General features: G+C 49.3%; 7 protein-coding genes across 7 annotated transcripts; 1 reads left to right on the plus strand and 6 right to left on the minus strand.

Annotated features, from left to right (window-relative positions):
* Nucleotides 1-69: 69 nt before the first annotated feature.
* Nucleotides 70-2412, minus strand: EV420DRAFT_462760 (kinase-like domain-containing protein). Its single transcript, XM_060482230.1, has 11 exons — nucleotides 1932-2412; nucleotides 1706-1883; nucleotides 1626-1653; nucleotides 1517-1572; nucleotides 1217-1458; nucleotides 1135-1161; nucleotides 865-1084; nucleotides 714-815; nucleotides 524-663; nucleotides 246-470; nucleotides 70-189 (listed from the first exon to the last, which is right to left on the minus strand). The coding sequence occupies exons 1-11, from the start codon at nucleotides 2174-2176 to the stop codon at nucleotides 147-149; spliced, it is 1506 nt and encodes a 501-aa protein (XP_060338668.1). The 5' UTR covers nucleotides 2177-2412; the 3' UTR covers nucleotides 70-146.
* On the minus strand, nucleotides 2413-3669 carry EV420DRAFT_462759 (uncharacterized protein). The gene is made up of 2 exons (XM_060482229.1): nucleotides 2757-3669; nucleotides 2413-2700 (listed from the first exon to the last, which is right to left on the minus strand). The coding sequence occupies exons 1-2, from the start codon at nucleotides 3578-3580 to the stop codon at nucleotides 2649-2651; spliced, it is 876 nt and encodes a 291-aa protein (XP_060338669.1). The 5' UTR covers nucleotides 3581-3669; the 3' UTR covers nucleotides 2413-2648.
* Nucleotide 3670: 1 nt separating this feature from the next.
* On the minus strand, nucleotides 3671-5824 carry EV420DRAFT_1686569 (branched-chain alpha-ketoacid dehydrogenase kinase). Its single transcript, XM_060479287.1, has 12 exons — nucleotides 5675-5824; nucleotides 5584-5625; nucleotides 5419-5532; nucleotides 5338-5360; nucleotides 5207-5287; nucleotides 4816-5154; nucleotides 4736-4763; nucleotides 4572-4680; nucleotides 4256-4517; nucleotides 4160-4203; nucleotides 4068-4099; nucleotides 3671-4015 (listed from the first exon to the last, which is right to left on the minus strand). The coding sequence occupies exons 1-12, from the start codon at nucleotides 5804-5806 to the stop codon at nucleotides 3986-3988; spliced, it is 1236 nt and encodes a 411-aa protein (XP_060338670.1). The 5' UTR covers nucleotides 5807-5824; the 3' UTR covers nucleotides 3671-3985.
* Nucleotides 5825-5892: 68 nt separating this feature from the next.
* EV420DRAFT_1504257 (uncharacterized protein) lies at nucleotides 5893-7017 on the minus strand. The gene is made up of 5 exons (XM_060471225.1): nucleotides 6970-7017; nucleotides 6844-6916; nucleotides 6670-6795; nucleotides 6363-6632; nucleotides 5893-6313 (listed from the first exon to the last, which is right to left on the minus strand). Exons 1-5 carry the CDS (start codon nucleotides 6981-6983, stop codon nucleotides 5960-5962), a joined length of 837 nt encoding a protein of 278 aa, XP_060338671.1. The 5' UTR covers nucleotides 6984-7017; the 3' UTR covers nucleotides 5893-5959.
* Nucleotides 7018-7108: 91 nt separating this feature from the next.
* On the plus strand, nucleotides 7109-9382 carry EV420DRAFT_463532 (origin recognition complex subunit 4 C-terminus-domain-containing protein). Its single transcript, XM_060482234.1, has 5 exons — nucleotides 7109-7823; nucleotides 7870-8592; nucleotides 8650-8758; nucleotides 8812-9002; nucleotides 9060-9382. Exons 1-5 carry the CDS (start codon nucleotides 7134-7136, stop codon nucleotides 9231-9233), a joined length of 1887 nt encoding a protein of 628 aa, XP_060338672.1. The 5' UTR covers nucleotides 7109-7133; the 3' UTR covers nucleotides 9234-9382.
* EV420DRAFT_463484 (uncharacterized protein) lies at nucleotides 9299-11569 on the minus strand. Its single transcript, XM_060482233.1, has 4 exons — nucleotides 11539-11569; nucleotides 9535-11475; nucleotides 9415-9485; nucleotides 9299-9354 (listed from the first exon to the last, which is right to left on the minus strand). The coding sequence occupies exons 2-3, from the start codon at nucleotides 11310-11312 to the stop codon at nucleotides 9461-9463; spliced, it is 1803 nt and encodes a 600-aa protein (XP_060338673.1). The 5' UTR covers nucleotides 11313-11475; nucleotides 11539-11569; the 3' UTR covers nucleotides 9299-9354; nucleotides 9415-9460.
* Nucleotides 11419-12367, minus strand: EV420DRAFT_463466 (uncharacterized protein). The gene is made up of 6 exons (XM_060482232.1): nucleotides 12257-12367; nucleotides 11974-12188; nucleotides 11850-11915; nucleotides 11720-11793; nucleotides 11624-11672; nucleotides 11419-11575 (listed from the first exon to the last, which is right to left on the minus strand). The coding sequence occupies exons 2-6, from the start codon at nucleotides 12019-12021 to the stop codon at nucleotides 11525-11527; spliced, it is 288 nt and encodes a 95-aa protein (XP_060338674.1). The 5' UTR covers nucleotides 12022-12188; nucleotides 12257-12367; the 3' UTR covers nucleotides 11419-11524.
* Between the last annotated feature and the right edge of the window lie 419 nt (nucleotides 12368-12786).

The raw sequence follows: 12786 nt of genomic DNA on the forward strand, positions 1-12786 counted from the left end.
GGCAGACGATCCGAAAATACGCAGACAGTCTCACGCAAAGAACAAACATCAAAGCAAGCACATGAAAGGCGGATTATTTAGATATAAAATATAACTGGCCAGCCAGTTGTCATCCGAAACAGTACACGTTGGCTGGCGATTTGAGACTAGAATGCATGAGAAGATATAGAGAACCGCTTGAAGGTGTATCTATAAAAGACAAGTCAAAACCTAATCCAGAACAGTGTTTGGAAAAAACGACTAACCCAAGGAAAGCTAAATCTTTGCTCGCGCCACCAGTATCGGCAGGAAGCTCTTCAGGTGCCTGGTCTATCTCGTCTGTAGGGAAGTAAGAAGTGTCGGTGATGGATCGCAGATGCGGCACGAAAGGCGCGTCGATCTGTCGAAGGCTATCCCAATCGACTCCATAAAAGAAGGGGTGTTGCTTGATCTGGTCGACGTTAAGTCGTCTATCCGCTGAGATGATCAAGCTGGAAGGCAATAACGTGAGTTAGACTGTATCTGCGAGACGGACACCACCCACCGCCTGATCAAGTCTTCAGCCTCATGGCTGAGATGCACGTCATCAGGGAATATAAGATGATATTGCCATTCCATGATCTTCTGGTATGTCTCATGAGTGGTTTCCGAGCAGAATGGTGGGTATCCGACTAAGCACTCAAACTGTCCGAAAGTCAGAGTGAAATAGGCGGACAAGTATTGTAGTAACGCACCATGATAGCTCCCAATGACCACCAATCGCACTCCTTCCCATAGCCCTTTTGTAAAAAGATTTCAGGAGCGATATAATCGGGAGTTCCTACGGTGGAGTACGCCTATCTTTGCGTTAGTTACGTCAATTTGGCTGCAAAGGAGGTGCCTTACAAGCTTTCGCCTGTTAGCCTTCCAGGTAGCGATCTGATCTTTATTTGTCATGGTCAAATTGATGGAGTTGACCATAACACTATTGCGAGCAGCTGCCTGAGGGGTGGCGCCATTCTTTGTTGCCGACTCTAGAAGCCGCTGGTAATAGTTCGAGTCGTGCTGCTTGTGGAAACCTGTGGATAGACCAAAATCGCTGAGCTTGACGTGCCCGTCTTTGTCGCTGAGGTACCAAGTAAGTCTAAGAAAACACTGAGTGAAAGCCAGACCCACATAAGAATGTTGTCAGGCTTAATGTCACTGTATGCAGCAAAAGTCAACAAAAGGGCGTAATGAACGCGCAGGAGGTTCCTACCGATGAATAAAACCAAGTTTATGAACTGCCTCGATGGCCAGAACGCATTCTGCCATGTAGAATCGGGTGACGTCCTCGCTGAAGGTGTCATACTTGATAAGCATGGTCATCAAGTCACCACCAGGCAGGAACTCCATGATCAGATAGAGATACGAGGGATCCTGGAAGGAGTAGAACAACTGAACGACCCAGGGCGAATTGGACTCGGCTAGGACGTCACGTTCAGCGCGTACATGAGCGAGCTGAATAGCAGCTACATCAGTACAATGGCACAGCAAGCTATAAATATGATTTCGAGACCTGATCTTTCTTTAGCATTTCGTCCTTCTTCAATGTTTTCATCGCGTAGATTTTGCCTGAGCCAATTTTAGGACAGATACTCTTAGGGGAACCTTTAACAAAAACTGACCTGTATCAGTCTTTTGCACCAATCGAACCTTGAGACAGTTATTTGATGATGTGATTGGAACAGTAATATCGAATACTTACCTCCCCAAAAGCACCCTTTCCGATGACCTTTACAGTCCGGAAGTCATCCAACCCGAGGCGCGTCCTTCGCAGCCGTAAGAAAGTGGATTCCTTCTTCCCAAGTTGTTGGAGCTGCCGTTGCTTCCGGTCTTCTGACATAAGTACGTCCCCTTGCAGCCGACGCTCCAGCTCCACACGCCTAAGGTAAAGTCAGTATAGGGATAAAGGAACGCAAAAGAGCACGTACCTGGTATTACGCTCGATAGCAGCATCGACGACGATCTTGTAATAATGTTCCAACTTCATCTGGGCACCCTTGGCTCTCGGCAGCGCTTCATCTGAGAAGCCAGCAGTTGATCGGTCAAAGTATACATAGTCGGCCGGTTTTGCAGAGTTCTGGTTTGCTGAGCCTTGCTGGGGCACAGGAATAGCTGGCCTGGATGCATGAGGGAAGGAATTCAAGGCCGGATTACGAGCATTTATGTTCGCCATTGCGGGTTAGCAGATCAAAATTTGAAAATCCAAACATCATCATATTTGCTCCAGACGGTGTTGCCAATCGGCTAGTGTTTACAAGTACATATTTGATTAGGACTGCAATTAATCTGTACCATAGATCGGAAAAATATAGATCAAAGGCATAATATGGAAAGGCCGCGTTATGCATGCCCTAAGAAGATATTAAGCAGGGTACAAGTCATCTGAACATGTTGGTGAGCTGCTGTTCCGATGTCGCCCACCTTGGCACGGGGGCGTCAACAGGAGGGAGTCCCCCGTGGCGAGGATATTGGGGTGTAGGTGATATGTATCGGGATGATACCGTAGGAGGGGCGGGCCAAGTCTCCCGTTTGTATCCCGACCCTGAGTGTGAACTCGAGTAGGAAACAGCGCTTGGGGGACGGGGCGGTGTAATATAGGATCTGGGAGAGACTCAGTGACATGTCTGTCTTGAATGGAAGCAGATTTACTGTGGACGCTGTGAGGGAACAATGGTGAGATGTGAGGCTACTGAGGAACTGAAAAAGATGAAAAGTTAGCATCGGCAAAGTTGGGACGAAAAGTAGACACATACTTGTAGAGAGCAGCAGCGTCAAAAGACTGGATTGGGGGATGGCAATCGGTTGGAATGGCCTGGGCAGCCTTGTGCTTGTTGTATGCGACTGCCGGGTTGAAGCTCAGACGTGCCGCCCCCGTGTCCGAGCTCACAGCCGGTTCCGCTCGGGAGACGCGTATCACTGGCTGTGTGTTTGGTAGCGGCAAAGGGGGCCGGAACTGGGACGGAGGGATGGATGGTGCTCGGCTGGGCGGGCGGCTAGGCGGCGGATTCGGTCGGAAACCAAGCGGGTCCATGTCTTCGAACGGTGGACCCTCAAGCGACGGGCCAACAGCCGTGAAGGGTGGCGGCGGGACGCTGTAGTCTTCGCTGTCGCTGTCACGGCGAACAGGTACAGCATGGGAAGACCCTGAAGCAGCTGCAGACGTTGGTCTCACAGGGCCACCAGCCTGATGGCCGTCAAGTCCAGCTTCAGCGTACCAGCTAGGTCGCTGTTTCGACGTCGAATCTGTTGACGACCGATTTTTCTTGTGTATCTTGAGGGGCGGCACAGATGGCCCTGTTGCCCCAGGTCGAGGAGGAAGCGCCCGGTGGGTTGCAGTGGGACTGGTCTCTGTGCGACTCTCTCGTCGATGGTCCGAACTGGATGTCGCTTGTGTCGAGTTCGCTGCAGCATTGAATACGGCGTCATCCCACTGCTCCCATTCTTCCTCCCCCGCTTGCTGCACAGACGGTTGTGTTATCGTTAACGATGCTGCAAGCGCGGTTGATATCTTGGTGTCGAACTCCTCCTGAGCTGAATATGCAGGTGGAGGAACAAAATCGTGCTGAGACGGATCCATGGCTCTGAACACAGAAGGGAAAAGAGGAGGGGCCTTATAGAAGGCAAGCCATGCACAGATGGTCAAGTCAAGGACAAGGACAAGCGCCTATTTCAAAGTTATTTCATAGTAGTATCGGCACGAACATCCGATCCTCCGATGACACCGCATTACACCGCGTCCTGCTGTTTATTCAGGGCAATTCCGGTGCATCTGCACCTATCATCTTCATCTCTTCGGGTCACCATCATTCATGATAATCATACAACATCGATGCAGACTAGTGCTATTATCCGCTGCAACACGGTACCCAGCCTCGAGACCTCGTCGTGGACCGGCCCGTCGTAAGAACGACATATATAACGAATACGAGGCGCGGTGAGTACAAGATCCTTAAGCACCAATGCGTGAAATGGTGCCATCGTGTTAAACCTCTATTCCTTCGAGATTTGTTCCCTGATCCATGTGGGGTGAGCTAGGGTGATCAACAATGAGTATTCTAACATACCAGTTTCGGAACACGCAAATACACATCGGTCCCTGTTAATCATGATGTGAATGAATTGTCTATTCAATGTCCATAGACTCATTCTTGCTCACCCCATCCATCTAGAGATACCAACTCCAAAGAACCACCGAAATATCTGAAAGCGATGATCAGGAGATATCTGAATCCGAGCAATTGAAAGGACGCACGTAGCAAAGATATTGCTCATAGGAAGCCCTATACCAATCTTGGGATGTGATCCTTGTAACGCGACGTTATCTGTTTCTCCACCCTGTTTCCATCTTGCAGCTTGTTCACCAACAGTTGCTCGTAATCCCTCCTGGCTACTGCTGACGGTACGGAGCGCAACTAGACGCTCATCATCCAACCGTGTTGCGTTCCTAACATGCGAGAATGAGAAGAGATCCTCAGGAGATTTCACTGGACAAGAGGAGTTAAACAGACCGCCGCCTCCCCACTTGTCAGGCGAAATTCATATTCCAGAAGGGAAATCAGTGCAAGTACCTTGGTCCGATACTCGAATGCCGACATCGTCCGTCCCTTCCGCCACCGTGACATTGATTGGAGGCAGACTGTCGCTAGAAGCGTGTTTATGACGGGTTGCATCTACTGCCTGAGAATTTACACAGCGTGTCAGCAGTCAATTTTAGGTGTCGTAAAAGTCTTACATTTTTCAGAAGCTCAAAAATTATGTACCTATCATAGATTATTCACCTTTTACCACCAGCTACAAAAGATGGAAACGCACTCAAGATGCTCCCGAATATATGCAAACTTGCATGCTAGGTGCCCATCGATTACAATTTGCGGCCATCCCTTCGCATCTTGAAGGGGCCGAGATTCCAATAGGTCGGTACAACGGCGAATACATCCTCCGACGTCGAGCGCTGTAGAAATGATGCCAACGCGGGATTCTTGTGTACGGGTTCCAGCGTAGGCTTCGGAAAGGGCAATGTGATGTTCTGCCAGAACACGCCGGGAGATACGTGAAATCAGCATCCGGCGCATGAAGGAGTCCAGCTGATCTGGTGCTAGATAGGGCGACGATAAAGAAAGACCGAGATAGAGGTTTGGAATGACGGTTGCACTGGAAGAGCAGTGAGAGAACTGCTCACTGTGAAGATACACGGGATTCATACTGTTCATTGAGGAGCTGAGCCACGAATTGACAGAACTTTTCGTTCTCGGCTATCGAAGTCACCACTGGGTAGCGTCGGAACCTAGATATGCACCGGTTGGTGGAGGAGGGGTCAAAATATGAGAAACACACTTCTCAAAAGCCGACCAATAGAGCTATGACAGGTACTCTGTATTAAGCGGGACGCCAAGCAAATGTTCTCAAGAAGCGCACCTCATAAACCTTGGCGACGCCTTCCTGAGTCACAACGATGTATGGCAAAGCTTGGAGATCCCGTAGACGGTGCGCAATGCGAACGGGGAGCTCCGTACGGACGTAGTTGGCACTCTGGAGTCTACGTTCACAAAACGACGCGAATGACAAGAATGACAGACCCACTTTGATAATACGGTCCTCATTCATAGAACGACCAAAGAACACCTAGACTATCATCAACGACTGAAGTATTGACGATACGACAGAAACACACCAACTGCCTCAACGTTAGCCGCTTAGTTTCCTTGGCCGCGTAAAGTTCTAATTGTCTATTCTGATAAAAATGAAGGGCGGTAGATTCAAGACGTCGACCGAGTGCAACACGGGGCCGTGGAACACTAAGCATGGCAGAACGGGGGCAGCATAGCATTCCTTGAGGACGACAAAAGTGGTAGAAAGGAAGAAGTATACTAAGGCATGTGTTCAAGTGCAACCTGGACTGAAGGATCGAGTCAAAGCGAAATTACAAGTCTCTCACGGTCTAGACAGTTACGTCATACTACAGGATACCCTCTGAACGCAGTGCCCCCATTATCAGGAAGGCAGACCGGCGATCTCGGTCAACACCTGTCCAGTCTCGAGGCTGTCGCTTTCCCTCCTCCTCCTCGTCCCCGTAAACGTAAATATCGTCTTCATCATCCACCGGAACACGCTCCTCTTTGCTTTGCTTTCCCTTCTTCTCTTCCTCTTCCCGGTTCCACAACACATCTTCCCACTGAGAATCGCTGATGGTAATGGCCACTGTCTTGGCATCCCGGATATTGGGCAGGATCGAGGTCAGAAGATTCGACAAGAGTTCGGATGTACCGTCTTGCAACGGAGAGCGTAGAACGGGCAAGGGAAGGTATTCCGCCTAGTACACTGGTCAAGGGCATTGCAAGAATATTGTTGTCACCACTTACTTCTAGGAGCATCCCTTTGACTGCACCACCTGAGAGCAGGACATTGCCTATGCGCACGATCCAGTCAGTTCCAATGGAGAAGACGTGCCCGTCAATAAGAAGCTGTGGCCCAGCTGCTTGGGTTCTCGGCGCAGTATTGGCGGTGGACTGTCGCACCGAAACCCAGCGCGCCTTGAGCTGGGCAAGAAGGTGCTCTAGTGCCCCAGGAGGGCTGAGAGTCAGGAATGTATTTCGGTAATGGGTGGGAGGTGAAGTGAGGTTTCTCTGCCTCTATCCGGGAGGGAGCGCCAGGGTCGTCCAAGAGAACGAAGACGTTCTCGCCCATCGTCAGTGCACACATCGACCGTTCCGAGGGAACCTGAGAACCATCTGACTGGGAGAGAGTGGATCGGAAAGACTTGACGGAAAGCTGCCATTTGCCTTCAAGGCGGCCCTGGTAAAGAAATGAACAGCGTGGACGTCGGTACGGTGAAGGTAATACATTATGATTAACCAGAATATTTTCCCTAATCAACGGTAGAGCTGTAGTCGGCGCGTTGAGCCATCGCGCGAGCCTGTCCCGTATATTTGTGACATTAATCAAATGATGATACTGCTGCAGACGCACCCAGAGAAGCCCATTCATGCAAGCGTCGTTGGTGGCATGCAAAGTGTGACAAAATACAGGTGTGACGCTGTGCCGACGCGATCACGCGGCACGCGATTACCGGTCACACTGTCAGCTCCTTGTATTGTCAAACTACTGCCCCTTCTTCGTCGAATTCTTCCTCCATGCCGCCAAAACGCAAAACGCCCGCCAAATCGGCGTCTACATCACCAAGAAAGCCTGCATCCAGGATCTTATCTACTCCTACTAAACGCACCCCTCGAGCCCGTGGCCGTCAGCCGCAGATTAGACTGACTTCTCCGAATACAGAGGATGATACGGGCAACGGAGGAGAGGCGAGCAGCGAGGATGAGCTAAATATTCTGCCAAAGTCGCGTCACAGCAGCACAGAAGTTGGACTTCCGAAGCAATCAGCGTTGAAACGGCGGATTGTGGACGATGACAGTAGTGCAGAACCTCAACGTTCTCCAACCAAGAGGACGAGAATTAAAGCACCATCGACACCAAAGCGATGCACTACGCATGGACAATCACGCGTCAGTTCTCCAGAGCCCCCACCACCCCAAACGCCTATCTCTCCTTCGAAGAGGACCCGTGCCCTCATAAATCTCACCTCGGGATCGCTCCCGCTGCAGTTCCACGAATGCCTAAATTCACAGAAATATGCTATTCTCCATGCGCTACACAATATGTCTAATATTCAACTCGAGGACGATCCTGAAGATGATGACGATGTGGATCAGATGAACGCGTCAACGGCTGAAAACCTAGACGAACTGCTACGTGGGACAGTTGAGAGAGGGGAGGGTAACAGCTGCCTTTTACTTGGACCTCGCGGTACTGGGAAGACGATGGTGAGTTTGCTGTATTTCTCACTGAGCGGGTCTAAGTTTTGTGCAGATGCTAGAACACGCACTGTCAAAGGTTTCATCCGGTGACAGCCCACCAATAATCATTCGCCTCTCTGGTTGGCTTCAACAGAATGATCGCCTGGCAATGCGCGAAATAGCTAGACAGCTTAGAGAGCAAACAGGCGCGTCGTTCCTATCCGCCGAGGATGAAGAAGAGACGCGAGACCATGACGATGAACCCAACCCTTTCATCGATACACCAGCGGACGACTCGGAGACCTTGGTTGCAGAACCTTCATCAACGCACCTGCCTGCCTTAATTGCGGTTCTTCCAACTCTTTCCCGAGCCTCTATCATCATCCTTGATGGGTTCGACTTGTTCGCACTCCATGCGCGCCAAGCGTTGCTCTATTGTCTACTAGATACAGCCCAGAGTTGCAGAGCCGGTGCTGGCAGCAAGGGGTTAGCCGTTGTTGGACTTACCACTCGCATCGACACCATAAATCTGCTAGAGAAGCGTGTTAAAAGCCGGTTCTCTGGGAGAATTTTGCGGGTAGCTCCTCATACGATGGAATACTGGAGACGACTGACGAAGGCGATACTATGTGTGCCTATTGATGAGGATATTTTTACGGACGAGGAGGACCTTGCTCAATGGAGGACGACGTGGGAGACTCGTGTTCAGCAGTTTTTGGATGACAAGTCTACTCTGCAGACTTTATCTGAAACGTTTAGTATCACGAAAGATATGAGAATACTTACGACCATTCTGGTTTGTTTCCTTATTTAATCTGCTCTATTCTGTTCCCTTGTCTCACCAATTTCCCAGACTTCAACGGTTGTGGCATTATCCCCAGAAGCACCTTGGCCCACACCTTCTCAACTTTTGATGTCAGCTGAAACTCACCGCGCTCGACCGCTGTACCCATATCTTCACAGTAAGTCCTCATGCCCTTATCCAGACTTGCAATCCGTTGATCAGCTCTCAAAGATCTCTCTTACTCGGCCATTTGCCTCTTGATTGCTTCTGTTCACGCTGGCACCGCAGGATACTCTGTGGTGACCTTCGAGATGCTACACCAGTATTTCCGAGACCAAGTTCGCTCTTCGACTGCCGCACCTGTTCAAATAAACGGTGGCAGCATCGGTATGGTCAGATGTAGCCGAGATGTACTTATGAGCGTACGTGTAAAATACTCGTTGTCGTCTAATTTTCGTGGCTGATTTTGAATGGAATAGACTTTTGAAGCCCTTGTTGCTGCTAAGATCTTCGTGTTGGTAGCAGCGCCGTCATGGAATACAGCGAAAGAATTCATGAAATATATATGTGTTGTGGAACGGGAGGACGTAAAGAGGGCGGTCGATAAGGGCGGCATGATCCCTCTGAAGAAGTGGCTTAACAAAGCGCAATGATTTAATTGACATGTAACACGATTACTACAGAGTTTGGCTTCATTATCTCTGGCGGACCGTATGTAATACTTGATTATTTCTGAGGGTCGGGCGACGGTAGACTTTGTAAAAACAGGATCGACTGATTAAGGACACTGGAAGTATTGGTTAGGCTTTTCCTCGACAATGCGACTTGACTCACCGACAAAGCGAGAAAAACAAAACAAAGACAGAATGTAATTGATAAATTACCACGCTAATCCGACTCCCATACTATAGCATGATCAGCAAAGGTTCGACACATTGTATGCGAAAGTCTTACTCCGTATTTTCATTTCCATTTCCAAACTGTCCTCGAAACACCTCTAAGCCCAGTAATCCAAGATCGACCTCAACCGGACTCGCGACTGATTCACATTTTTCCAGTCCTCTAGCTTCGCTTCCAGCTGTTTCGATCATCGACTTGAATTTGTCATCCATATACAAGCTTGTATCCCACTGACTCGTCTCTTCCACCAATTCCCGAATCATGCCAAGCAAAAGATTCGATCCATCGTCATCGACATGCTTTGGCGACGTCGAATCGGTGCTTGAGCGTTTCACAAGTGCAGCGTTGCGGTCACCTGTTGGCGCGCATGATGGAGGGAAGCCAAGCCCGATATTAGAGTAAGACTGTCGATTTAATCTAGTAGGATGAGAATTTTGCTCTTGATATTCGTTTATATTCGGTGGATCAGACTGGGAAGCAGGAAGGCTGACGAGATTGCTGATAACTGATTCGGGAAGAGTCATGATGCGCAGGGGAGAAGGACCTATCGGAGGGCTTTTTCGGGATCGAACTGACATCGAACTGTTGTTGAGTCTGGCTTTGGGCAGGGCAGGTACAGGTTCACAAGGAGGGAGAGGTAAAGGAAGAGGGACTGGAGGGACTGGAGGGATTTCTGTGAATGGAGGTGGCAAAGGAATAAATGTATAAGAGCTTCGGGTCATCGGTGGACTTTGATACGGTGCCTTGGAGACAGTTTGATCATGGGTAATTTCAGAAGGATTCTTTAGAGTCTGCTTGAGATTGCTTTTCTTCGTGTATGGAGCTAGAGCGTAGGGGTGCGATATGTAACTGCGACCAATAGCGCTTTTATGGTTGCAGAACTCCACAGGAGACGGAAGCAAGGGGGTAATCGGAGGTAGAGGTGGAAGCGGAGGGACATCTGACTGGTCAGATTTACGCTCACTGATAGAGGAGGGGAAAGAACGATGATCCTCCGGCGAGAGCGGCAGTGGAATTTCCAGCGAATTGTTAGTGTACACCATCCTCAATCCAGGAGATAGTACGATTGAAGAGTCGGAGCGTTGGCTTCTGCTGCTTTTCAGGCTAGAGTGCCGTTTCTGACGTGTAGAGCTCTCATAGTCCGCTTTACGAGTAGTTGAAGTATTCGGAAGTGACAAACGACGGTCGTGACCATGCTTGGAAGGGACGCGTCGAGCCTTCCCTGGCGCAGTAGGAAGTAGAACAGAGAAACCGGCAGGCAAAGAGCCGTTGCTGGACAGGCTGTTGGATTGTTTGGAGTCCGAGAAATCAGGGTTATATGCGTCTTTTTCTCCAAACTCGTTCGAACTAGAAGACTTTTCATTGAAGGTTGGGCGAGAACGAGAACCCTTGTGTGAGCGCGATTGAACGTGAAGACTGTACATGAACGAGCTCTGTGTGCTTTCCTTCCAAGATAGACTGTTCCGCCACGCCTTTGCGCTTGTTTCCCAAAATGGCGAGCCAAAAAATCCGACGAGAAACGCGGCTATACCGTCTTTTGATGTCATGCTACGCAGCGATGAAAGCATAGAGGAGTCTGAGGATTCCTGAGAACCAATTGCAAGGGAGGAAGAGGAATTATTGCAGTGAAGACTTCTGGCTCGACGTCTCTTCATGTATATATGCTTCAGGACGACGAGAACGATGAGTACGACGAGGAAGGTGAACAAGATAGCGAGACTGGCAGAAAGACTGTAGGAAGCATTGTTGGAAATACTGCCAGTGGGCGCCGCTAAGGCGAATTGCGGAGAAAGGAGGAAGAAAAGGAGCGCCCACGAAAAGATGATGAACATGAAAGCGTTGTGGAAGGAGTGCCTGAAGTGGTGGAAGCTGAACTAAATATAGCTTTACCGGACGGCAATTTCAGGTCATGTTACAACAAATATTCACAGTTTACAACGTTATTTATCTAAAAGGCGCCAGAATCAGTGAGGGCGTCATGAGCCTGCTGCTTAGCTATAGAATATACAATGCTTGCATCAGCCACCACCAACAGAGCAGAAGATCAAAAGATCTTACCGTGATGTTTAGCCTTCGCCGAATCAATGTAGTCAAGCTAGTGGATGTCAACGATGTGAAAATGCAGGGCCACTGTGGAGCTTACCCCCTTGGTTTCAACCATACGGTCGACAAAGGCTCCTGAGAAAGCGGCGCTGCTCCTTCTTCAGTATATGCAATAAATAGTAAAGTGAACGCATACAGAAGCTCCTTGGCCTTCTCATGGGACTGGGGCTGGCCGTTCTCATCACAGTGTTTCTCGTAAGCCTTAGCAGCCTAGGAGGAATGCAGCAATGAGGACCACAGCGATAGTATACATTTCAGCAACAAACCTCGTACGACGCGGCAGCAGCAATCAACTCGTGGGAGAGTTGGGCCTTGTGGGGTGCGTTGACGACCTGAGCAACGATGAAAAGAGCATGAGGGCACGTAGGACACAGTGTAGATTGAACAGACCTGGTCGTAGGCTTGAGCCTGATCAGAGTCATCGCTGAACCAACCCATGTTGTAAGATATCAAGTATAAGTGTTGGAGATGAAAGTAAGTTGCAAGAAAGGATACGGAATAGTGCTGTCTTTGTACTCCTTTATATGCATTCACAGGCGATAAATATAGCACATGATGGAGATACTATATTTGGAGGGAGGCTATCCAGTCTATATCCGTTGCATCTAAGGGGCGCACATGCGCAGCATTATTGTTATTCATGACCATTCATCGATATATAGAGGGGAATTACCTGACAACTGATTCCAGAAGGAACACCGCTCCAAGATGATGGTAGTCGATTCGTTGGAATAGACCTTGGATCATAGGACTAGGATGGGATCAGCTCTTCCATCCCAGCATCGTCCTCGTGTCTGATCAAACCAATGGCAATAATTGCGGCGACGGCTGAGACACTGCACCGTCGATATAAGCGTCATTGGCAACGCCCGATAGCCTAGTAGGGTAGTTAACAGTGGTCCGTGCAACCGGCAGTACAACAAGACTGATATACACCAATTTTAGATTTCGGATGTTTTTCTGAGCGGTGATGCGCATGACAGCCTCCTTTTCAGTTGAGCAGCTGCCGTGTCCGTGTGAATCAGTGGTGCCGCTGTTACCGAAATGATAGCTTCAAAGTGCGCGACCAGCTGTTTTAGTTGCGACTATGACTGGAGGTACCCTCTCAATAAAAGTGTACTACGTGTCACAGGAGAAGATGTCACCAATCCATGATACTACTTTCGGGTCTGACTATCTGAAATCTTGAACTAGTCTTGAGCT

This window comes from Desarmillaria tabescens (genome assembly GCF_030435595.1).
Source record: "Desarmillaria tabescens strain CCBAS 213 chromosome Unknown EV420scaffold_2, whole genome shotgun sequence".
NCBI lineage: Eukaryota > Fungi > Basidiomycota > Agaricomycetes > Agaricales > Physalacriaceae > Desarmillaria > Desarmillaria tabescens.

Excerpts from the sequence above, each read along its gene's own strand:
- EV420DRAFT_462760 (XM_060482230.1), bottom strand. The coding sequence starts at position 2,176 with ATGGCGAACATAAATGCTCGTAATCCGGCCTTGAATTCCTTCCCTCAT. Across the intron at positions 1,085-1,134 it reads AAGCCTGACAACATTCTTAT|CGACAAAGACGGGCACGTCA; the intron begins GTGGGTCTGGCT and ends TTGGTACCTCAG. Across the intron at positions 816-864 it reads AGGCTAACAGGCGAAAGCTT|GCGTACTCCACCGTAGGAAC; the intron begins GTAAGGCACCTC and ends ACGCAAAGATAG.
- EV420DRAFT_462759 (XM_060482229.1), bottom strand. The coding sequence starts at position 3,580 with ATGGATCCGTCTCAGCACGATTTTGTTCCTCCACCTGCATATTCAGCT. Across the intron at positions 2,701-2,756 it reads GACGCTGCTGCTCTCTACAA|TTCCTCAGTAGCCTCACATC; the intron begins GTATGTGTCTAC and ends CATCTTTTTCAG.
- EV420DRAFT_1686569 (XM_060479287.1), bottom strand. The coding sequence starts at position 5,806 with ATGCTTAGTGTTCCACGGCCCCGTGTTGCACTCGGTCGACGTCTTGAA. Across the intron at positions 5,288-5,337 it reads TATTGGTCGGCTTTTGAGAA|GTTCCGACGCTACCCAGTGG; the intron begins GTGTGTTTCTCA and ends GTGCATATCTAG. Across the intron at positions 4,764-4,815 it reads TATATTCGGGAGCATCTTGA|GTACATAATTTTTGAGCTTC; the intron begins GTGCGTTTCCAT and ends AATCTATGATAG.
- EV420DRAFT_1504257 (XM_060471225.1), bottom strand. Across the intron at positions 6,796-6,843 it reads ATATTCTGGTTAATCATAAT|GGCCGCCTTGAAGGCAAATG; the intron begins GTATTACCTTCA and ends TTTCTTTACCAG. Across the intron at positions 6,314-6,362 it reads TCAAAGGGATGCTCCTAGAA|GCGGAATACCTTCCCTTGCC; the intron begins GTAAGTGGTGAC and ends CCAGTGTACTAG.
- EV420DRAFT_463532 (XM_060482234.1), top strand. The coding sequence starts at position 7,134 with ATGCCGCCAAAACGCAAAACGCCCGCCAAATCGGCGTCTACATCACCA. Across the intron at positions 8,593-8,649 it reads GAATACTTACGACCATTCTG|ACTTCAACGGTTGTGGCATT; the intron begins GTTTGTTTCCTT and ends CCAATTTCCCAG. Across the intron at positions 8,759-8,811 it reads GCTGTACCCATATCTTCACA|ATCTCTCTTACTCGGCCATT; the intron begins GTAAGTCCTCAT and ends CAGCTCTCAAAG.
- EV420DRAFT_463484 (XM_060482233.1), bottom strand. The coding sequence starts at position 11,312 with ATGTTCATCATCTTTTCGTGGGCGCTCCTTTTCTTCCTCCTTTCTCCG. Across the intron at positions 9,486-9,534 it reads AATGGAAATGAAAATACGGA|TATGGGAGTCGGATTAGCGT; the intron begins GTAAGACTTTCG and ends ATCATGCTATAG.
- EV420DRAFT_463466 (XM_060482232.1), bottom strand. The coding sequence starts at position 12,021 with ATGGGTTGGTTCAGCGATGACTCTGATCAGGCTCAAGCCTACGACCAG. Across the intron at positions 11,794-11,849 it reads CTGCTGCCGCGTCGTACGAG|GCTGCTAAGGCTTACGAGAA; the intron begins GTTTGTTGCTGA and ends CATTCCTCCTAG. Across the intron at positions 11,673-11,719 it reads GAGAAGGCCAAGGAGCTTCT|CGCCGCTTTCTCAGGAGCCT; the intron begins GTATGCGTTCAC and ends AAGAAGGAGCAG.